General features: G+C 37.5%; 1 protein-coding gene and 1 pseudogene across 1 annotated transcript in view; one reads left to right on the top strand and one right to left on the bottom strand.

Moving 5' to 3' along the window:
• Positions 1-4,262: 4,262 nt before the first annotated feature.
• On the top strand, positions 4,263-4,621 carry LOC132020910 (small ribosomal subunit protein uS10-like; annotated as a pseudogene).
• Positions 4,622-11,705: 7,084 nt separating this feature from the next.
• The window catches only part of CDNF (cerebral dopamine neurotrophic factor), a 21,348-nt gene continuing 7,818 nt past the window's right edge, over positions 11,706-25,235 (bottom strand). Inside the window, exons 2-4 of the mRNA XM_059405020.1 lie at positions 18,522-18,649; positions 17,084-17,225; positions 11,706-11,884 (exon numbers count right to left, since the gene is read on the bottom strand). Of these exons, the coding sequence (XP_059261003.1) occupies positions 11,706-11,884; positions 17,084-17,225; positions 18,522-18,649 (449 nt within the window). The remainder of the gene's footprint in view (positions 11,885-17,083; positions 17,226-18,521; positions 18,650-25,235) is intronic.

The raw sequence follows: 25,235 nt of genomic DNA, 5'->3' as shown, positions 1-25,235 counted from the left end.
TGTAGGGAGAAAGGAAGGGAAGGGAAGGGAAAAGAAAAGTGAAGGGAAAATGGAAGGGGAAGGAAAACTCCATGTTAGTGACTTAGACATGCCTAGAAGTAAGACTGGGGGGACCCATCCCCAAATGTAAACAGTTGTTAATCTTTGCCTGATGGAATTGTCGGTGATAGCAGTTACTTTATTTTTGCTTACATGAATTTTAAAAAATTTCCTACACTGAATATGTATTATTTTTAGAAGAGGGCAGGAGGTGGAAAATGTTCTCTAAATGTCTCCCACTTCACACACTGGAGAATATTAGCTCAGCTGACCTTTACACAACAATACTCTAAAGTAGGTTAGCACACATCACCATCTTAAGTTCGCAAATAAACTGAAGCCTGAACTTCATCATTCTTTACTGGGCTATACTGATCTCAAGTGAGCTGATGTCATAGGCAAGTCCTTTTTTTTTTTTTTTTTCTTTTTTTGATGGCTGATACAACCACCCACTCTCCTGCAGCCCTCTAACTCTCTCAACCCCACCCCCTGTGGCCTGCTGAAGGTTGCTGCTCATTCTACGATCACTGGCTACTTGACCAGAGAAGGGGGCACCTTTTATTCTGAGACTCAGGATCTATACCCAGTGACCAAGAAGTAGAAGGGTGGCTTGTTTTCTCCTGTTTATGACCTCGCTTTGAAGACCGGAATCTTAGAGACTAGAAGAGGTTAACTAGTTTGCCCAAGATCACACAGCTAGCAAATGACATAGCTACGATGTAGACCTGACATTCTGACTATGGAGACCTCACACTTAATCACTTGATTATAGCCCCTCAATAAAATAGTCAAGATTCATTCAAAACAATATAGATGTGGAACTCTCTATGGGCATACCACCAGAGCTGGGGGTAATCTCTTTGCTCTTGTGAGTCGGAAGAACTTGAGATAAGAAGACAGCATAAATGGGAGATTGGTCACATGCAAATGAATTAATCACATACATTAAAGATAATGGAAGCCAGTCTTCTCACTGTTGAAGAAGGGAGGTGCAAACATGGAGAAGGCAAGACTCATGTGATATTGGATTGTAATCAGGGGCATTGGCTTGAACACAGGCCATCTAAACTATAGAGAGCTATGGCTACCAATGTAGACAGCATATAACTACCCACTGAGAGGACCCAGCCAGAATTGATGCCACTCTGGTAGCACTGAGCACCTTTAATGCTTAAACCTCAATTTCTAGATAATATTCTCAACTAAAAGGATCTAAAGGCTCCTTGTAGACATAGCTGACTCCAGGGCTAGGGCAGGGAAAGTATCAGATCAGCCTGAATCTCTTACGGCAGAAAAAAGGAAGTTCTCTAAGAATCATGGTAACTGTCAAAAGTCACAGGACCTTGAAAAGGCCCTCACGGGCTAAATCTGTGCCAGCTTGAGCATCGTAGTAAATAATGCTAGTAATGGATTATAACTCATTCAATAAAACAGGAGTCCGTGGATCCAGACCGATATAAATAAATAGGAAGAGGAAACTCTACCTTATGCCAGCAAACATGTGTAGAAGAAATGGTAACATTATGTAATTACTTATCCACCTTGTTAACAGTAACTGGGTCAGGAATAGCTTCTGTGGATGCCACAAATAATGGGTAAAGTTTTAATAAGGAATCAGGTACTAATATAGTTTTGAAGTATCTCCCCACAAAAAACTTATTAACATCTCAATGAATATTTATCAATACTTATTAATATCCCATCACAAAGTACTCATTAATTAACAGTACTGTGGAGAAACCTGACAGACAGCATTTTAACCAAATGAAAAAAGTCAGTCTCACCAGTAAGAGGTTAAATCAACATCATATATCTTCTCAGTGTATATACACTGAGAATATACACTGAGAAGATAATATACACTGAGAAGAGCATGTGGTTATTTCTCAAGATACACTTGAATCTAATTATGACAAAACATGAGACAAATCCAAATGAGGGACATTCTTCAAAGTAACTGACTTAGACACTTCAAAAACATCAAGGTCATGAAAGATAAAGACTAGTTTGTTCCAGATTGGAGACAACTGATGAGACATGCTAACTATGTGCAGTGTGAGATTCTGGAAGTATAAACACTGGGATAGTCAGGGAAATTTGAGCAGGGATCTGTAGAGTAGAAGAGTAGTAGAATGTCAATTTCCTGATTTTGATGGGCCTCCTGGGACTATGTAGGGAATGTTCTTGTTTTAAGGAAATGCACACTAAAGCATTTAGAGGTAATGGAACATAATTTCAAATGGTTGAGAAAAAATATGTGTATAGAGAGAGAGATGAAAAATATAGTTGAATATAAATAATTGGCGAATCTGGGGAAGGATATATAAGACTTCTGAGTTCTGCTCTTGAAATTGAAAATTTTCTGTAGGTTTAAATTTATTTCAAAGTAAAAGTTCCCCCAAAAAGTATATGATAAAACTCAATACCAACTTTTAGGTTAGCAAAATAAACAAATAATACACATCTAGAGAGAGAGAGACAGAACAAGGCATGCTGAGAGACAGACTCAGAGAGATGGGGGAAGGGAGAAAAAGCCATTATCTGAGACAGTTTTTAATATTTATACATAGATAGGGGCTTTGTTGCTGTTTTTAAAAATAGGATCATACTGGGGCACCTGGGTGGCTCAGTGGGTTAAAGCCTCTGCTTTCAGCGCAGGTCATGATCCCAGGATCTTGGGATCAAGCCCCACATCGGGCTCTCTGCTTGGCAGGGAGCCTGCTTCCTCCTCTCTCTCTGCCTGCCTCTCTGCCTGCTTGTGGTCTCTATCTGTCAAATAAATAAATAAAATCTTTAAAAAAAAATAGGATCATACTGTACAAATACAACTTGCTTTTTTCACTTAAAAATATAACTTAGAAATCTTTACAGATCAGTAAGCTAAATCTACCTCAATCTTTTTAATTACTGCATAGAATTGACTTACATTGCTAGTCCATCATTTTTTTTTAAAACAGAGAGCGAGATGGATCACAAGTAGGCAGAGAGGCAGGCAGAGAGAGTAGGGGAAGCAGGCTCCCCGCTGAGCAGAGAGCCCAATGTGGGGCTTGATCCCAGGACCCTGAGATCATGACCTGAGCCAAAGGCAGAGGCTTTAACCCACTGAGCCACCCAGGTGCCCCGTAACCAATTCCCCATCAGAAGATATTTAAGTTGCTACCTAATATCCTCTAAAACATTTATTTTCAATTTATAGTTTTACTACCAAATCATATGGTTAAAGTCAGCATGTGAACTGCTGCATGTCACAGAGGGGGGAAAAAATCCTCAGACTTGGGTCACACAAATATCCAAAAGTAATGATAAGTTTAAGGCAAGGTTAGTGTCAATGGTAAAATCAATAAGATTCTTCAGCCGGGCCTAAATTTCTCACATGCCCACTGTCTAGTAGTGCAACTGGCAAATTTTCAAGGGTCTCTTCATCTTTTTTTCTATTAGTCTACTTGCTTTTAGAACTCTATTTTATTTTGATTTAGGAGGCCTCTTTGTCAGTCTACTTAGGAATGACATTGCAATTTCTACCCTTATCCTATAGCTATCAGCATTTTCCAGAATGCCTGCACATGTGAAATTATTCAGGCACATTGATAATCAGCAAAAACAGAATCAGAGGAAACCATTTTGTCCTCTGTGTTTGTTGCTAAAGAACCCTTCTCCCTTGATGTACTCATTGGGGTGACAGAGTTTCTGGGCACACATCATTATTCTGTAATGAGAATAGGGAAGTGGAAGGGGCATCCATGAAAGAATGTAAACTTCCCAAAGCAAGATGAGGCTGGATCAGAGGTATCTACAGCACCACCACCCTGGCAACATCCCGGGGGGACCTTAAGTACAGTAGAAGCAGAGGTTGGCCTCGAACAAACATTTGAAGACTTGGACAATTCTCTTGCAAAGCTGACCCCCAAAACACTGAGGAATTGCTAGATATACAAGGTACAATTTCTGTGCAGAAACAGAAAATAAGTTTGTGTGTAGTTATTTTTGTGAGGCTTTAGATTTTGTTCAGTGGGGACAGTGAAGCTAAAAGAAAGGGTATCCTAGGAGTCCTTCCTGCTTTCTTCCATTTCCTAAGAAGTGATGTGGTCACCAAAGACTCAAGATCTGCCTCTTTGAGGAAGATGCAGTCACAGCTACAGAGGTTCTGTACAGAGTGCTGATCCTGACTCATCACTGTTTGCTCTCACCCAGGAACAAGTCGGTCAGGAAGCCTTGCCACAACCATGGCTTTTAAAGACACTGGGGAGACATCGTGGGACCAGAGGCAGTGTTTCACAGAACTAGAAATATTCTCACCAGCTGCAGTGTAAAATCTTTAAAGAAGGTACATGTTGACTTGATCAGAGGCACAAAGGAAAAGAATCTCAAAGTGAAAGGACCAGTTCGGATGCCTACCAAGACTCTGAAAATCACTACAAGAAAAACTCCTTGAGGTGAAGGTTCTAAGACTTGGGATCATTTTTGGATGAGGCTCCAAAAGCATCTCATCAACTGACACTGTTCTTGTGAGATTCCTAAGTAGATTACTTCCATCAGTATTGTGCCAGGAGTTGAGGCTGAAGTCACCATTGCAGATGCTTAATCAATCTTTTTAATAAATTATCAATTGTTAAAAAAAAAAAAAAGGACTCAAGATGTTAGGAGTTAATAGTTTATAAAAAGCCACGGCCACAATCACCCTTCCACATAAACCACACATAATAGTCACTTTAAAAATATTAAATTTTCAATTCATCATCATTTTTACAGCCCCCCGGGGGGAGGGGGAGGAATCCATTTGAGTTAACTGCAATGATTAATAAAAGCATTTAAGTGTCCTTTGTCTTTTTAAATATGTATTTACTCATGAAGGTCTAGGTTTAAAATTAAGGCACAAGTAGGTTTTTAACCAAAGCACATTCATAGATATTCATTGATTTCCCCAAGCACTATATTACCTATTTCCCCCACCCCCAGAAGAGAGTTACATGAATTAGAGTGTTTTATGATAAGCATAGGTTAGATGAAAATAATTGATACTACTATGAAGACAGAAAAAGAAAATCAACCTTATATTTTCTAACAATTGATACAAGTGAGAAGGAACTTTTCAAAACAGAACAATAAAGTATCAGATTATAGTATATTGTGTTTTTTGTCTGATAGAAAAGGGAAGACAGGAAAATTACAATAGTCAAACTAGTACAAATAAAGCACAATTCAAAAGTGCTTCGTCTGAGACTGTGGAGTTTCAAGAGTTTTAAAGGCATTCCAGAGACATGCTGATGAGTACATGTCTCAAGCATTTCCAGACAACTGGTATATGAGGTTGCAATAAAAAGATGCAGGAACATACTCATCATGCTTTTTGTCATTGGACAAGACAGTTGACCTAAATTCTGCATTTCACATGAAGCAATAGCATTATGGAGATGTGTAGAATTACAGGATGCTCCAGAAATATCGAGTCACCCCACATAAAAAAGCCCATTACCGAGCACAGGTGACCTTCTAGAACACATTATGGTCATGATTTACCAAGTTCTAATCACTTCAGGTTACTGCTATTTGACTATTTATTGCAATGTCTTTAAAACCCCAAACTATGTCATGTGAATGTGCCTACTTCCTAAAGATCATTTTAAAGTCATAGTCTCCAAATCATAAAACTCACCCCTGAATTTCTCAGCCTAAAATTTACTTCCAGAAATCAAGTGACCTAAATTCATTTCCTGACCTCAGTGGGCAAGTCACTAAATGTTTCCTTTGTCTTACTTCCTCATCAGTAAAATGGGCCAGTGATCATCATACCTTCATGTAGAACACGGTGACAGTAAATGAACTCTTGAGAAGAAAATGCCATTCAGCTTCAATTTTTATCTATTGAGGTGTCCACCCTGAGCTGGGCACTCTGTTAGGTATTTTACTTCTATTCTTCCATTTAATGAAATAGTCCAATTAGGTAGACGTTATTAACTACGACCTAAGACAAAAAAGTGAGGGCCAGAAAAGGTGAATTAATTTTCTCAGCACAACTAGCCATAGGCAAACACAGGATTTAAATTTCAATCTAATGTTCTTTCCCTCTTCTTATTTCTACTTCTATCATTGTATAGTCAAGATGCTATTGCAGTAATAAGATTTTCCAGTAGAATGAAGTTTTTAGGAACCACCAATAAACTACTAGAGAAAGCAAAGAAGACTCCAAAGATCATTGGTAAAGTTTAGGTCAGACTCTTGAAAACATTCTTCCCGAGGTCAAGGAGCTATGACACTGAACTTTTTGGGGAAAGTTTATATATATATACACACACACATATACATACACACACACACACACACACATATACACATACAAATGTATATATATACACATATAAATATAATCTGGAAAGGAGAAAACTCCAGACTTTTTTAGGAAAGAAACAAGGAATTATTAATTTAGGATTGAGGAAGAATAGAAGTATGTGAGAAGTAAATATTTGACTAGCAATGGAAGACTCAGAAATGAGGGGGGCACCTGAATTCCTGGGATAGTCATTTTTAGATAGTACCCAGCAGGTGAGCAAGTTTGCTGCCTGCTAGAAACTGCACAGCCCAAGATCCCTTGGAATGTATTTATAGCTGCTCCGTCACTAAGGCTCCAACATTTGATCTGTTCTTTCCAAAATAGGTTTTAAAAAATTCAAAAGGAAAAAAGGCAAGAGCCCTGTAAACAACGTCTTCTGCAGCCGTTTGTAAACACTGCCACCAGAGAGAACAACAGACAGTTGTTTCTGAAGTCTGAACAGACCTTCAGTCTGATGAGAGAGAAGGCTTGAGGGCGGGGGCTGCCGAAAGAAGAGCAGCTCCTCCTTTCGGCTTCTTGGCTCTCATGACCTGAGGAGGAGAAACCACAGCTGACCCACCTGTTTAGAAGGAAGACAACACGGTGAGCAAATTTCCTCGATGGGTATCTAATGCAGACCCTGTGCCATGCTTCGGAAAGGCGTGTGGCCAAAAGAAAGAAGTGAGGGGCCCGGAGTCCTAATTTTCTGAGACTCTCAGGTGCTTCTCAACTCCTTTCTAGGAGAACAAGTTCTGTCTATGAGAGACTAGTCTATGGGAGCTAGAGGTTTTATCAAAGAAGACCCAGAGTCTTAATTAATGATTGATAATGCCTAGATTGGAGTCGCCACAGAATTACAGTACCACAGTCTCTCATCCAAGATTCAGAAATGCAAAGTGCTGTGAAAATAAAAGGTTATTTTTTTGTAATTCATCTGATAAGCAAAACCTGATCCAGCTTCTTCTGATGACCAAACCTGACCTGGACTTAAGAGAGAGTGTTAGAAGGTGCTGCCCCAAGCCCTTAGGTGATTATGAAATATTTAGTGTATGCACCATACTGTCTTTCCAAAATCTGAAACATTGTGAATTCCAAGAATACCTACCTCCAGGAGTTTTGGTAGTGGATTGTGGACCTGTGTTATGTATCTTTAGGTGTTCTTTTGTCATTTTCTTCTAAATGCATTTTAAGTCATCTCTCACACAGTATAAGCAACTAGTCCACAGTATTTTAATAAGCAGCTACACATTCCCAGAAAATGCACAGTTTGCCAGACCATGTATGTTAGCTTGCAAGGTCAGCCACCAGACTTTGGAAGAGCCCACAAGGTGAGCTTTCCACACCAAGGAAACTACCACAGCTGGGAAGGAACTGCCAGGATTATATGTAAACTATGACAGCCTCACACACAAAGAAATCACCTGAGAAACTTTAAAAAATACTACCCTAAAATGTATCCACTTCAGTGACGACTAACAACCTTACCTCTATGAATTCTCACATTTAAAGTTTTAATTTATCAGTCTCACACATTATCATTTTCATTTAAATCTGTGTGAGTTTTAGAATCTCGGCACCAGGTATACCTGCACAATCCCAAATTCTGAAAATTTTTATCAGTGAAAAGAAACCCCCAAACAAACAAAAACCTTAATATATACTGCTCATTCCCCCTTTCCACTTTATATTTGGTGGAATCATTCTATTTCAAACACACAGTGAAAGAATAGGCACTTGGCAATCATTACTTCTGGATGAGTCTGGAAGGTAGGAACTCAGCTATCTGCTTAGAAAAAACACTTATTAAGAGCTCAAGCCCACAGGTGGAGTCTCTGGGATCACAAAATGCTCTGTTTGTTATTTAAGGATTCAAATATTTTCTTGTCCTATATGCCAAGCTCATTTGTTCCAAATGTAACACTTTTTAGTGGAATGTGGATGACAAATAGCCATACTCAAGACTAGTATGTTATATCTGGTCTCCCATATGTATTATATGTATTTGGGCACCAGATTAAAGCATCGCTTTGACTTTTTTTTTTATTAATTAATTTATTTTCAGAAAAGTAGTATTCATTATTTTTTCACCACACCCAGTGCTCCATGCAATCCATACCCTCTACGCTTTGACTTTTTGAAATATAAAATAGATCGGGAATAATGTCTTCCCCAGCTGCTGCTGTTTAAATGAAGGTGTTTGGCCCAGAGTTCTCTCATGTCTGTCAGAATGCCTGAATTGTAAATTTTGTGTGCGTATGGATTTTGGGTAAAAATACAACAAAAATTACATATGTTCGTGCGTGCACACACACACACAATGAGAGAGGAGGCATTTAAAATGAAAATTAAATAAGGGGCATGTGGGTGGCTCAGTTGTTAAGCATCTGCCTTTGGCTCAGGTCATGATCCCAAGGTCCCGGGATTGAGCCCCGTATGGGACTCCCTGCTCAGAAGAGAGCCTGCTTCTCCCTCTCCCACTCCCCCTGCTCTGTTCCCCGCCCCCCTCTGTCAAACAAAATCTTAAAAGAAAAGAAAATAGGAAAACAGTAGTTACTTCTTGTCAAACCAAAAAAAAAAGAAAGACATAATTGCCTACATTTACAAAAGAAGCAAATAATAAGGAGGAAGAAGAGTTATTTAGGGTAAAATAACCAGGAATTATAACTAAGATTCATGGGAATAAGATTCATTGTGTGGCAGATATGACTTGTGGCCACAAACTATTTCTCCATTCTTCCCCAGTAAAAAACATATATAAATAATCCCGGTTTTATCGGCAGCAATGAACTCAACAAAAAGATGTTCTTTCCCAAACTCCCTTGCAGCTAGGTTTGGCATGGGATTAAGTTCTGATCGATAATCTGTAAGCAGAGTGTGGGGGAAGGGTAAGTAGAAGAGAAAGGGGAAAGGCTGCCCTAAAGCAGTGGGCTCTGTTTTCCATGCCTTGTTCCTTCTGCAATAAGGAGCTCCAGAGTCAACTTGGACCATGAGATAAGAATGGAGCAAGTCCCTGATGTAAATAAAGCAAAAAGATGAGAACTCAGTTCCTAATAACTTTGTGGAGCTGTTGTATTTATTCTGGACTGGCTCTCTCTGGACTTCTTTTACATGACAGAAGCAACTCGTCTGTGTTTATTGTTGTTTGTTTTTATTGTTTTTGTTACGGTTACATTCAGCTCTATCAAAAACCTGAGACGGACAATTGGAGAAAATAAATCAACTGCGGGATCCAGGACTCCAAGGCCCTCCCTTGCCACTCCAGGTGTGGAACCTGCAAGAGCCGCACGGGCCTCACTCAGGGGCTTGCTAGAAAAGCAGTCTCAGGCCCCACCCAGGCCTCCTGAATCAAAAGCCAAACTTTAACAAGATTCATGGGTGACCTGTGGGTATGGTTTAAAAAGTTTCAGTGGCGAAGGAAAAAATGAAACAAGATGGGATCGGGAGGGACACAAACCACAAGAGACTCTTAATCTCACGAAACAAACTGAGGGTTGCTCGGGGGTAAGAGGGGGAAGGAGAAGATGGTTGGGTTATGGACATGGGGAAGGGTATGTGCTATGGTGAGTGCTATGAAGTGTGTAAGCCTGATGATTCTCAGACCTGTACCCCGGGGCAAATAATACATTGTATGTTAATAAAAATTATTTTTTAAAAAGTTTCAGTGGCAGTAACAGAGTGAAAGCTCTATGAAAATCCAAACCAAACATCATGGATTTGAATGAACTGCTGGGCAGTGCTCTTATGACCTAGATTTCTATCCTGAGGAAAAACAACAACAACACTGAGAAAATATGACCTGATTTTGAGGTCAGACATCAAACATACTATGTTCAAATGTTAAGTTCCTCAACAGGTTCAAAATGCACTAAAAGAAAACAAACACAAAGGTTATAAAAAAATAATAAAAACAATTAAACTAAATATAGACTTCTAAAGATATAATTTGTAATAAACTAGAGTGCTTTACACACAATGATCAAGCTTCTCAAATCCAGAAACAATAACCCTTTCGGTCATTTATTATGCCAAAGCTTTTTTATTCTCATTTTTATGTTACTAACCACCAATTCTCTGATAAGTTCAGTAACATCTCAACTGCCTAACTAAAAATTAATTTACCTCCATAGTGTTTAAATGGGAAAATTGTACTTTCAGTGTATACATTCAATCTGGAAATTTTCTCCTCCACTCCCCAAAAGGACTCCCAATCAGCAAATGTAACTCTCTACATGAACAAGATGTTTTGAATCAATGAAGTTCAGTTAATTTCCAAATAATTTTTCTATAGCAGTATTTTAAATAAAATGTATATTTAAAAAATTACTGGATCTTAACTGTACTGCTGATGAGTTTCACAATCCTATCCAACCCTGTAACCACCACCCCAATCAAGGTACAAGGCATTCCTATCCCCCTAGAAAGTCCCCTTGAGCTGCTCTGCAAGCCTTTCCCACCTCTGCCTCCTCACCAGAGGCAGCCACTTGTGGGGGTGGGGGTTCTCACCCTGATGTGGCCAGAAAATGGAGCCAAGAACGATTCTACAATTTAAGGCAGATAAAATAGCATTAAGAACCGTAGAGCTTTTTCTTGCCTGCAGGTGCTCTTACCATGTTTTAATCTTCAAAAAACGCTTGTCTAATGTGTGGTAGCAAGGAATACAGAACACCTTGAGCTTAGTTCAGTCAACAGTGTGAGTGCTGATACAATTTGCTAAAACACAGGGTCTCCTTAAGTGGATTCTTGATCTGTTTTAAGTAGGTATAAATAGGTTTTAAATAGGTATTCCTTCTTTGGGAAAATCCTAATTTCAAATAGTGCCTCCTGCCCTCCCATATCAGACGCCAAAAAGAGCCAGAACATAGAGTGATTTGCAGTTGAAAGTACAAAGTTTACTTTTTAAAACCTTTGATTATGCCATGTTATTGTTTTGGATTGAAGGTGGGAGTCACGTAGACAAAACATTGTCTCTTTTTTCCTAAACCAATATATTTAATTAAAAATTAGTGCACAGAGAGGGGCCTCTGAGCACTGTCTTCCGTCTTTGAATCGACTTACTCCGTCAATTTCTCAGTACTTCACATTTCTCAATTTTAAGGACATGGATAAAGACAATATATGTGATCCTTACAAAAATAATGAGAAAGGCACTGTTAGGTTTGGGTACACTGCAAATGTAAGACACCACTAATAATCAGCAGTTTTCATTGTAAATCCAAGTAATCAATTCTTGGTTGTTTTTTTTCTTAAAGCAAAAATAATAAGACCACATACAATGCAACTCCCAGTTACTCTTAACCAACAAGTCATTTCCCTGGAGAGTCACTGTGTCTTTCATTAATGGCGCACCAGCATTGGAGGGTCAGAGCTCTGTTTTGGGGTCTGCTGCTGCATACTTGGGTGCCAATTCAGTGATGAGATTCACGTAGTCGGTTTTCTCCGCACAGGCTCTGCACTCCTCTCCCCAGTTGTGCAATATCTGTTTCAGCTCTGCTACTCTCATCTTTGACAGGTCCACTGATGCCAGGTCCAATTTCTTTTCTAAACAACGAAAAGGGAAGGCACCATTTAAAAAAAAAAACAAAGAACAAAAACAAAAAACCTGTGAAACACTTAGAAAGGCCAGTGGTGTTTCTTATCTTGGTGCCAACTACCTTGTGTTCCAAAGTGGGGAACAGTTGCAATTTCTATGGAAACCAAGACATACCTAAGAAAAATGTGTTATGTACAAAGCTATTGGGGTCATTAGTGTTCTATTCAATTTGCTTTCCATGGAATTATACTTGCTTCAAAACAGGAGCCTGGGTAGCTTTACAGGATTTTGTGACCACTCCATGGCTTCTCAAGACCGTAATGACTAAAATGACTGCACTGCATCTTAATTGCTGCTCCTAAGATACAGAGAAGAGTATTGATAAATGGCAGTGCCTTGGGATGGCCTTGAGGTGGCCAGCTGAAAGCCTGAGATTGTAATTAACTAGAAAGTAATGGTTCGAGTTCTGTAAGAACACATGTCTGCATTAAAACAGATGGGCATACCTATTACGAGGCCCTATGGAGTTTTTAAATAACAAATGTAAAGACACCAAACACATGAATGAAATTAAGAGCATTCTCATTGGTCCTTAATTGTGTGGGATCTCTGCCTGAACTCACCTGATCCTCTGTCCCTACTGGGATTACAAAATCATCACAGCATTCATTGGTAGTCCTTTGGGATATATCCACTCCTCTAATGCTAGCGCTTTGGTGCCAGCCAATCTGGCTCCTAACCTTCTCGCCAATAACACTTGTTATTAACATCCAACTCCTCTAGAAAGATTACTGTTTCCATTTACTATCTGCAGACAATGTAGAGAACGCAGCTACTTCTCCATCCTTGACCCCAGAAACAGGAAAAACAAACAAAGTTCATCTATAACATACTCATGATTGTAATTTCCCTGTCAGAAAGGGGAAATTCTTTTCATTCCCCCACCGGCAGGACCAGTTGTGTGTTTGAACATGGATACAACATTGAAGTTTGCTTATTTAATAATGAGTAGCAGCCCAGGACTTTTGCAGCTTGATTTCTCTCGAGGAGCCCTTTCCTTTTTTCCCCTGAATGATAGAACACAGCATTTAAAAGTCTCTTAACAGGCGCTGGGGTTGCTCAGTGGTTTAAAGCCTCTGCCTTCAGCTCAGGTCATGATCCTGGAGTCCTAGGATCAAGCCCCACATCAAGCTCTCTGCTCCATGGGGAGCCCGCTTCCTCCTCTCTCTCTCCCTGCTTCTCTGCCTACTTGTAATCTCTGTCAAATAAATAAATAAAATCCTTAAAAAAAAAAAAGTCTCTTAACAACCATAGCATGGTCATCAAGTGACTTTTTAAAAACTTCCAGTACGTGTGCTCAAATCTAAAAGTTGGATTTTATACTTTTAGGAATAAATGTAACCAAGGAAGTGAACGATCTATATACTGAAAACCACCACACTTTGATGAAATAAACTGAAGAGATCACAAATGGAAAAGCATCCTGTGTTCGTGGACTGGAAGATTAATACTGCTAAAACACCCACCCTACCTGAAGCCATCTACAGCTTTAATGCAATCCCCATCAAAACTCAAATGGCATTTTCACCAAAAAAAAAAAAAAGAAAGAAAGAAAGAAAAAATAACCCCAATTTGTATGGAACCACTAAAGACCCTGAATAGAGGGGCGCCTGGGTGGCTCAGTGGGTTAAAGCCTCTGCCTTCAGCTCAGATCATGATCCCAGGGTCCTGGGATTGAGCCCCAAATCGGGCTCTCTGCTCAGCGGGGAACCTACTTCCCCCTCTCTCTCTGCCTGCCTCTCTGCCTACTTGTGATCTCTGTCTGTCAAATAAAGAAATAAAATCTTAAAAAAAAAAAAAAGAAAGAAAGACCTGAATAGCCAAAGCAATCCTCAGAAAGAACAAAGCTGGAAGCATTGCACTTCCTGATTTCAAACTGTACTACAAAGCTATAATAAAACAGTGTGGTACTGACATAAAAACAGACACATATACTAATGGGGTAGAATCAAAAGCCCAGAACTTAACCCTTGCATATAAGGTCAACTAATATGACAAAGGTACACAGAATATACAATGGGGAAAAAACAGTCTCTTCAATAAGTGGTGTTTGGAAAACTGGATAATCACATGCAGAAAAAATAAAACTGGACCCCTATCTTATATTGCTTAGGAAAATTAACTTGAAATGGATTAAAAGTTAAACATAAAACCTGAAATCATAAAAATTCAAGAAGAAGACAAAGGGAAAGGCTCCTTGACATTGGTCCTGGTAATGATTTTTTGGATATGACACCAAAGCACAACAAAACCAAAAACAAATAAATGGAGCTATATCAAACTAAAAAGTTTCTTCACAACACAGAAGCCATCAACAAAATAAATGGCAAGTTATGGGATGTGAGAAAGTATTTGAAACTTATATATCTAATAGGAGGTTGATATCCAAAATATATAAAGAACTCATACAACCCAAGAGCAAAAATATCTCAAACAATCTGACTAAAAAAAATAGGGAGAGGAACTGAATAGATATCCTCACAAAGAAGACATACAAATGGCCAACCTTGATAAGGTACTCAGCCTCACTAATCATAAGGGAAATGCAAAACAGCCTTACAATGAAGTATCACCTCACATTTCTTAGAATGGCTGTCATCAAAAACTTAAGAGATAACAAGCGTTGGAAACAATTTAGAAAAAAATCACTCTTGCTGGCAGTGTAAGTTATTACAGCCACTATGGAAAAGAGTATCGAAGCTCTTTTAAAAATTAAAAGTAGAACTACCAAATGATCTAGCAGTCCCACTTCTGGGTATATATTGAAAGGAAATGAAAATAGGATATCAAAGAGATACCTGCATTTCCATGTCCACTGCAGCATTATTCACAATAGGCAAGATATGAAAACAACCTAAGTATCTAGCAACAGATGAATGGACAAAGATGTGATGTTTGTGTGTGTGCACACGTGTGTGTGACACACATGTATACACACACAATGGAATGTTATTAAGCTATGAGAAAGGAAATCTTGCCACTTGCAACAAAAAGAATGGACCAAGTGAAATAAGTCAGAGAAAGGTAAATACTGTATGATATCACTTATACATGGAATCTAAAAAAGCCAAACTAATAGAAACAGAGCATAGGATGGTGTTATCAGGGGCTGGTGGATAGAGAAGTTAAGAAGATGTTGGCAAAAGGGTACAAACTTCCAGTTACAAAACAAGTTCTGGGAATTTAATGTATGCTGTGGTAGTTATGGTTAATACTGTATAATATACTTGAATATTCCTATGAGAGTAGATCTTAAATGTTCTCATCACAGAAACGATATGGTAATTATAAAACATGATGGAGGTGTTAACCAACACAATGGTGGTAATATTGCAATAGATAAGTGTATCAAGCCAACATGTCATACACCTTAAACTTACACAATGTTTTATGTCAATTATATCTTAATAAATCTGGAAAAAATAAAAGTTATATTTTAAACCCTTTTTGTTATTTGGACAGTCAGCTACACCCTGTGCTCTGGGGACCCTTTAATTTTTATGGTGATTTCCATCCTTTAAAAAAAAATAGATGTAGCAAAAACGTACTTTCAGGTCAAAAACCAAATGACACCTTCTTAATTGAAAACATAATCCATCTCTACACTTACTTTGTTTGTTAATTTCATGGCTGACTTAGCAAAATACCTTTAAACATAAATGCTTTGATAGCTCAAATTATTAATATCCCACCAGTCGAAGACCCTGTTCGATCTCAACTTTACTGCCAACCATAAGCAGGGAAGGAGAAATTAGAACTATTGGTCTATTCAAGATATATGCTTAAAGGAAAAAAAAAGCCACTTTTTTGCAAGTTTCAGTAGTGTCTTTGAGTTTTTTCTAGAGAACTTGGAATCTGGCTTTAATTTTAAAACAGGAAAAACTCTGTAACCCAAAAACTGTAAGGAAAACGTTGATCCCAAAATTAAAACTGGTTCATGGCTCCCCAAGGGCCTCTAGTGGCCAGCATTGCCAAAACATTAGTAACTCCACATTTCTTTTCAATAATATCTGAATAATTTTTCTATTATTCAAGGATCCAAGTAGGATCCCTTGTATATAGCAGATGTTATTCCAAATACATCTGTCAAATAAAAGAATCAAGACAGGCTTGTTCCTTTTATGAATATTGTTTATATAAACTCAATGATTCCTGCCTCTTCTTCACTGCTTGGAAGCCAATAAAAACAGATGCTTTCCCCATAATCACTACCTTGGAGATTAGGGCCTGCCCTTGGCAAATTAAGAAATAGATTTGTCTTTGGTATCTTCTGACTTTAAACCTATTTAAAGCCAGCTTTGTTACTATGGTGCATAGGCATATTACACAGCTATGTTGGAAAATAAGACTAAAATAATTCAGAGTTGGGTGCTAATTACTTAAGTAGTTTATAATGCTACAGTGTGTCTGTAACATAAAACAATGACTTAAGCAAAAGAAATGAGTCTTTCCTGGTAAAATCTCAGGTATTAAGGACAGGCTAAGGGAGGGATGCCCCAGGCTTTCCACCCACCTCTTCAGTCTACCCAAAAGACTGGCCCAGATGCAAATCATCTGTACTATATAGGTGAAATTCATAAGGCCAAGGATAATGTTTTAAATAGGACAGCTCCTCACTTTCCTCACTGTTTATTTTAGGCACCCTCGGTAAACTTACTTCATCAAGCAAAACCTGACTTGATGTGAATAACCTATTTTCTAAATTTTAAAACTGGCAGGATGGTAGACAAATCTAGGGGGGAAAGGTATAGTCCATCTTTAAAACTTCAAAGTCCCAGCATCGCCTTTGAATAGATGCAACTTTTGTCTTAATAGGTCACCAAGACCTAAATCACCATGAATAGCTGCTCCCTTTACATTTGGATTTTTTCCTTGACATACATTGTCGACATTGCCTTGGTGATTTAACAGTTTAAATGTGGCTATCTGGGTTGGCAGATTTACCAAATGCTGATTGTGTCAGTATTCATTTCTCTTCCCCCAGAGGAGCTCAGATGGTATGAGGCACCAGTCAGCAGCCCCGGAACCTCCTGGTGAGTGGAGATTTTCTTCCCTTCTCACACCAACATTTTAGAAACAGGGACCTCAGTTTAGAGAATTGACAATGCTCTGGACATATTGGAAAATTACATCTGTCTCCATTATACCATATTTCAATTCACAGATCTGGCTGTCCATCTTCTTGAGCTTCTCGCAAATCTTTGCCACGGGCATGTGCACACTCATCGGGCGAGCGACCTCACTGAGGATCTTCGTGGCTGCGTCCTTCGTTGCACCTAGATAATAGCACTGAAGGAGTACAAAGGGAATTTAGTGTCCTGGGTGATGAAAAAACGTAGTTAGTATAGTTTGGAAAAGTGAGAAAGAGGTTAACCTAATTTTCATGGCCCAGCTATTAAATTTTAACTCCTGCTGACTAAGACACCAGGAAACAAATTGTTCCATCCCCGTGATCATGTTAATTAGAAGCGCCCTACACTTCACAAGATGCTCAAAGACTTTTAAGAGCCAACACTTGCTAAGTGTTTTCTCTGTGCCAGGCACTGCTCTCGGGACTTTAAAGGTCTTAACTTACTGAACTCTCACAACAGTCCTGTGAAGTAAGTACTGTAATTAGCCCCATTTTACACCCAAGTCAACCGAAGGTCACCAGTTGGTAAGCAGAAGAGATGGAATTTAAAAATCTAGTATTTTGGCTCTAGAGTCCGTGTCCTTCTCCATCATGCTATGCTGTCTTTCCAGCTGCCTAGCTGAGGCAATTTACACTTAAAAATAGGAAACTTCGTGGCACAAATGAATGTTGAGACTTTTACAGTGTGTCAGTGAACAGTCTACAATGCAGATTTAACTGACAAACTGAACATCGAAATTTTAGGCAGAATGAATTGGCCGGCAATTATCTGTAGTGAATTAAAACACTATATTGAGGGGCGCCTGGGTGGCTCAGTGGGTTAAAGCCTCTGCTTTCGGCTCAGGTCATGATCCCAGGGTCCTGGGATCGAGCCCTGCATCGGGGTCTCTGCTTAGCAGGGAGTCTGCTTCCTCTTCCCTCTCTCTCTGCCTGCCTCTCTGCCTACTTGTGATCTCTGTCAAATAAATAAAATCTTCAAAAAAAAAACACAAAACACTATATTGAAAAGTCATCTGTGTAAACCCAGGAAACACTATTATAACACTATTATAAATACTTCATTAGTTATGTAGAAATGACTTGATAAAAATGTTTTGACGGGTTTGACTAATAGTCTTGGTAACAAATAGAGAGTCTACCCACACTTAACCCAGGACAGAAAATGCTCATTAGGAATCTGTGTAACTTTACTTAAAACATGGAATTGCTTGTCTATTCAGAAAACAAAATGAACCCAGATACATTCTTCTTCTTTTTTTTTAATCCAGATACATTCTAAATGAAAATACATCGGACTACATTTCACTGGAAGATCAATTTCTGCTTGCTATCTGCAATGAACATGCTTGAAGCAAGCATTTGAACAGGAGAACATTAAGACAAAGATGAGAAATGAAACTATTAACAAGTTCTTCAAGCATAAGGGAAAAATGAACAGGGAAAATTTACCATACCAAGCGGTTTTCTTTTCCTTTGACATCCAAGCAAAAGCTGACCAATTCCTTTTCTATGGTGTCCAGGGAAAAGTTGACTCCTCTGGCTATCAAGGAATTATAGAATCGGTTCAAGAATTCTTTACAAACTAAAAGGATCAAAGAAATCGTGTAGTTAGGTACAGTATAACCCGGACCACAATGTGTATGCCCCACTCACCAAGTAAAAAAGTTAAATATGATTCAACACATTGTGACAATGAATTCAAATTATAAGTAAGAATGGTTTGGGGTCTATAGCAATTTGCTTAGTGGGTCCTGAATAATATGAATTTATCAAATCAATCAATCAACCTAAAATGAGAATTCTCCTATAAAAGTTAATCTTAAAAGAGAATATACCTTTATATAGGATATGATGCTTGGGACAGCTTTGTTTAAAGCACAGAGAAAAACCTGAATACATATCTTAAATGAAACCCCTTGATAGTCTGCCTATGTCTGTATGTTCTATCATCACAAACTTAAGTGAAACTCCAAATTTGAATAATCATATTCAATTCCAGCATCCAGAGTCAGAAAAGAGGCAGAGGAGCTATGAAGTGGTTCAGGCAATAACCAGAGTCAGCATTTGTTGGGTGCTTACAGGTACTGGCACCATTGTGTTATTAACTCATTCAAGTGAGTTATTAACTCATTCAAGAACAAAGTGATGCTGTAGACGCTTACCATCCCTATTTTACAGATGAGGTAACTGAGTCAAAGAGAGTCCAGTTAACTTTCCTAATAAGTGCTGGAGAGGGAATTAGATCCCTGGCCATCTGACCCTGGCCCTACACACTTATCCCTTAGGTACTTCTGCAGTAGGAGGATCCTGCTTTCCCATGTTGCTTTCCCAGATGGGGCAAGTGTGCGGAAGAAGGAACTGGAGACCAGAAGTTTAAACTGGAACACAGTGGCACTAGTATTAGAGAGAGAATTCTAGAGAAACATACAAGGAAGAGTGGAGAGTGCTCTGGCCCTTGGTTCTATCCCTACTCTTGATTTATGGTATTAACTAAAACCACATAATGCGCTCCCATCCCCAATGTTCAAGTGTCTTATCGGTTTGTCTGGTAAATGAGGCAAGGTCTAGTGATAACCCTAATACGCAAACTAGACACCTGCTGTAGTTTAAACTGTGTTCATCTGATTAAAATAGTTTATTTAATAAACATTTATTGGGCACTTCCTATGCATATAACACCTTAGGAGATACTACTAACAGATAAACTTCAGGAAGGAGGCAAGATCCAGAAAGGAGAATCAGGTTGCAAGAAGTAATGTGAGAAGAAAAAATTGCAAGTGGGAGAAAATCTAAATCCAAGATAATTGTGTAAACAATAATAATAAACATGTAGGGGTATAAGCATAAGGTAAAAACCCAAAAACAAGACAATCCTAACATATAAGGTGGGAAATATAGGAGAATTCACTTGAAACTTCCTAAGATCCTTTATCATCCAGAAGAGAGTGGAGAAACATTATTGTTAAGTTATAATAATTTTTAGCCAATTCTCAAGTTAACAATGTAAGGGTAATAACTAAAAAATATGAACAGGTTACTTTCAGATCTGTATTGGTGCTAGGCATGGGGAGGGATTGTTCAAATATTATCAGTCTGCTGGAAGACAGAAAAGTTTTAGAAGAAGAAGAAAAAGAAAAAGAAAGAAAGAAAGAGGGGTGCCTGGGTGGCTCAGTGGGTTAATCTGCTGCCTTCGGCTCAGGTCATGATCCCAGGGTCCTGGGGTCAAGCCCCGCATCGGGCTCTCTGCTCAGCAGGGAGACTGCTTCCTCCTCTCTCTCTGCCTCTCTGCCTGCTTGTCATCTCTCTGTCAAATAAATAAATAAATAATCTTAAAAAAAAAAAAAAGAAAGAAAGATAAAAGCACAATACATTTTTTTAAAAAACACAAAATTGAGTGGGAAAAAGAAACCCAAATATATCATTAACAACAATAAGCATGAATGTATTAAACTTGCAATTATAGAACAGAAATTTTCAGAGAACTATCAAATATTCAATTGTATGCTGTTTATAAGAGTCACATAAAAAGTATGAGACTACAGCAAAAGGCTGAAAAAAACAACAAAACTGAGATTTTAAAAATAAAAAATTATGCCTAGAAAATGCTAACCAAAATCTGCTTAAGTTCTGAAAAACATTTTTGACAATAACAACAGTTGCTACTAACCATAAAATGAACCATTTACCAGAAATACCAAAATAAATGTTGTAAACTAATGCATAGCCAATAGCATAGCTTAATAATATAGAAAATCCTGATAGAATTATAAGAAGAAATCAACAAATTCACAATAACCATAGATGGCTGAACACCCTCACAGCAATTATTTGATCAAATTGACCAAAAGTTAATAAGGACATTAAACATTTGAGCAGTATTCACAAGTTATTACCTGTGGAACCCTTCTCCCCCAAATTAGAGAACCCACATTTTTTTGAAGAAACTATGGAATATTTACATTAATATACCAGGTCATAGGCCAAAAAGCAGTTCTCAACAAGCACCAGAAAACCTGCATTAAGCAGGCCACATTCCCAGAATATAATTAGAAATGAGTAACAAAAATAATATGATCCAACTCAGTGTCTGCCCTCCTTGTGCCTGGAAATTTTTAAAATATACACTTCTATCTAAGAAAAAGTAGTAACAGAAATGTACAGGTTTTAGTACTCAATTCCAGTAAAAATGCTATACATAAAACTTAAGGACTACAGTTAAGCAGTACTTACAAAGAAATTAATCACATTAAGTATGTATTTTTCAAAAGAAAAAATGGAAAATAAATAAGTATTCAACTTAAGCTTTTAAAAGTATAACTATATAAACCAGAAGAATATAGAAACTATCAGATAATAAAATCACATAAAGTAAGTAGAAAAAATAAGGATATATGAAAATAATAGCCAATAAGGAAAGACAATTTCTTCGCAAGGAAAAAAGTGATAAAGAATTTTTTAAGTGATAAATAATATTCAGACAACCAAATAACAAGTAAGAACCCTTGGTAATTAAAAATATGATTGAAAATTAAAGGAGAAAGTGAACAAGATTTACTTAGGGAATTAGGTTGGGGGGTGGGAATCACCAGGAAATGGACCAAAAAACAAAGAGATTGAAAATGATTAATAAAATTTAAGAAATTTGGGAAGACAAATACCTAAGTAATGAGCTTCAAGAAAATAGAATAGGGAATTGTCAAAGAACCAATATAGGGAATATTCTTTTTAGCGGAAGATATAAATATCTGGATTGACAAATCCACAAAATTGGAAAATATCTATATCAAAACACAAAAATCAAGAAACTTTAGAACACCAGTAAAAAAGAAAAGATTCTATAATTCTGCTGAAATCTAAAATAACTCTAACAACAATTATGAAATAGGGTGTCATTAGATTTCCTAACACTGGAAACGATAAGAAAATGGCTTAATGTCATCAAAATTCTAGAGAAAAAATGGTTTTGACCTGGAATTCTATAAATAGTCAAGCTATTAATTAAAATGCCAAAGCAAATAAAGTTATTTTCAACATTCAAGATCTCAAAATTATATTATCATGTGATGTTTTTCAGGACAGAAGTCTTCACCAAAACAGAGTGAACCAATCAAAGGAATGCCTTGGGTCCCAGGAAACAAAGGCTCAAACACAGCAGAGACCAAGGAAATTCCCAGGAGAGGAGGGAGTTCTAGGACAACAAGCTGGAGAGATGAGTATCCAGGCTAGAGCAGGACCCAGGAATTAGGCCACCAAGCAGAAAATCAAACTAATAGACTACCTGATGTGGTCAGATTGTTCAGAGATGATTTTCAGTTTTGCCAGAAAAAATAAAATAAAAAAAAATAGAAATAAAAAAATATATATGATATAAATTAATGATTAGAACAAAAACTGATCAAAGAAAAATTGAGGCAAGTTTAATTCAAGGGAAGAAAGATGTACATGAAAGATGAAATCTTGGTGCACTAAGTAACTCACCTTTGAATAATATTTACATGGCACAACAATATAAACCTTGAGATTTATTTTTACCTCAAATGGTGATGTAAAGGTATGTTAAATGAGAGAATGGGTGTGCAGGAAACAGATGTGGGTGGGTGTATAGATCTAAAAATTCATTTTCCAAAGATAATAAAAGTGAAAAACTGAAAAAGAGCATTTTAATCAGTTTATTTAGATTAATAAAGATATGTGTCAGATGAAGCAGCTGAACTACTTAGAAGTAGCTGAAGAGTAAAGCACTATCTAGAGAAGAATGGGTAAGAGTCTAACATTTTTCAATATAGGCCCAGGGGAAAAAATTTACAATTTAAATTTATGCATATACATAACTATTTGATAAAAAATATAAGCTATAAAACATTGATTAAAAAAAAAAGAAGGCATACCTAGAGAGAGAATAGAGACTCTAAAATCATAAGAAAACACCATAAGAAAGCTTTATTTCAATAAATTTGAAAACAGCATAGACAACATCACAGAAAAGTTTAACAAAAATAACTTACATAGAAATAAGAACCTGAACAGAGCTAAACCATTTTAAAAAATTGAAGCAGTAATTAAAAATCCACCAGGGAAAAAAAGAAACCCACTACCAGAACTATTTTATATAAACTGTCACAGAGACAAGGATAGCAAAGGAAAAGAAAGAAAGGAAAGAAAAGCTCCCGAACTTTAATGAGATTGGCCAGACCTTGACATCAAAACCAGGCAAGGACAATATGAGACAAAAATTATTGGCCAATTTCACGTTTTGAAAATAAAATGCACATTAAAAAATTATAATCAAAAAAGAATCACATCAGTGACCAAGATGATTTAAAATCAGAAAAGCTGGGTGGCTCAGTGGTTAAGCTGCTGCCTTCGGCTCAGGTCATGATTTCAGGGTCCTGGGATGGAGTCCCGAATCCGTCTCTCTGCTCAGCAGGGAGCCTGCTTCCTCCTCTCTCTCTCTCTGCCTGCCTCTCTGCCTACTTGTGATTTCTCTCTGTCAAATAAATAAATAAAATCTTTAAAAATAAATAAATAAAAATAAAAAATAAAATAAAATCAGAAAAGCTATTAATGCAATTTATCATACGATCATCTCAGTAGATGTATACATATTTAATAAAATCAAATTTCTGTTCATGATTAAAGCAAGCATCCATATGCACACACTTAGCAAACTCAAACTAGAAAAGAACTGCATTGACTTAATAAAGGATATCTAAGAAAGCTCTACAGCAAATGTCTGACATTAGCAGTAAAATGATCCTTTGTCACCACTTATATTCAATACAGAACTGGATGTGTTAGCTAATAAAACAAATGTTTATCAGAAAGGAAAAAGTGTGGCTCAGTAGGTTTAGCCTCCAAATCTTGATTTCGGGTTCAGGTCATGAGATCAAGCCCCACATCAGGCTCCAGGGAGCCTGCTTAAAATTCTCTCCCTCTCCCTTTGCCCTTCCCAACCCCAGCTCACACTCACTCTCTCCATCTCAAAAAAACAAAACAAAACAAAGCAAAACGGGAAGGAAAAAGCAAAATTTTTATCATTTGCAGATTATATGATTGTCTAGGTAGTAAAACATTCTTAATAAGGAGAGCATTATGCAAAATTGCAGACTATCAGATTAATACAAAGAAATAATGAGGAAACTGCAAATTTAAAATAAGAAATCATTTACAGTCATGACAAAAATTCTAGTATAACCAGGAATAAATTTAATGAACTATATCAAGACTTTGGAAGAAAAAATTACAAAACTTGATCAAAAGACCTTAAAGTAGACCTCAGAAATGAAAAGATAAACTATGTTCATGGATGGGAAGTTTTAATATTATGGATAATTATTTTTAAATAAACTTATAGATTTAATGTTACTCCAGGGGCACCTAGATGGCTCAGTTGGTTAAGCTCTGCCATGATCTCAGATCATGATCCTGGGCTCCCTGCTCAGTGGAGAGTCAGCTTCTCCCCTGGCCTCTCCTCCTGCCTTGTGCTCAATCTCTCTCTCTCTCTCAAATAAATAATGTGATTCTAATCAAAATTCAAATAGGACTTTTATAGATTTTATGACCTGATCCAAAAATACATATGAAGAAACAAGAGCAAATGAAAGCCAAGAAATGTTTGAAGAAGAAGGAAAAAAAGAAAAAGGAGTTTGAGGAATAGACATTATCAGATATCAAGATTTGGTTCTGGAGCTATAGCATTGAAAACACTGTGGGAATGGCACAGAATAGACCAGGAGAATTAGTCTAGAAACAAATGCACAAATAGAGTCTAAAAACAAATGCACAAATCTAGAGGAGGTTGGTAAAGGATAGAAGTGATGCTAAAAATCAATGGAGGATAAAAATTTACTAGGCAATAAGTGGTATTAAGACAACTTAACCACAGAAAGAGATAATCTTAGATCTCTATCTAAAACTAATGCAAACATAAATCCCTGGTGAAGATTTATATGGGAAGACCATCACTACTAAATTTTTAGAATAAAACCCAGGAAAGCATCTTCATGATGTCAGGATAGAGAAAAAAGATTTCGTAAAGAAGGTACAAAATAGGGGCGCCTGGGTGGCTCAGTGGGTTAAGCCGCTGCCTTCGGCTCAGGTCATGATCTCAGGGTCCTGGGATCGAGTCCCACATTGGGCTCTCTGCTCAGCAGGGAGCCTGCTATTAA

Source organism: Mustela nigripes, chromosome 6 (genome assembly GCF_022355385.1).
Source record: "Mustela nigripes isolate SB6536 chromosome 6, MUSNIG.SB6536, whole genome shotgun sequence".
Taxonomy (NCBI): Eukaryota; Metazoa; Chordata; class Mammalia; order Carnivora; family Mustelidae; genus Mustela; species Mustela nigripes.
This window is presented reverse-complemented; position numbering and strand designations above follow the sequence as displayed.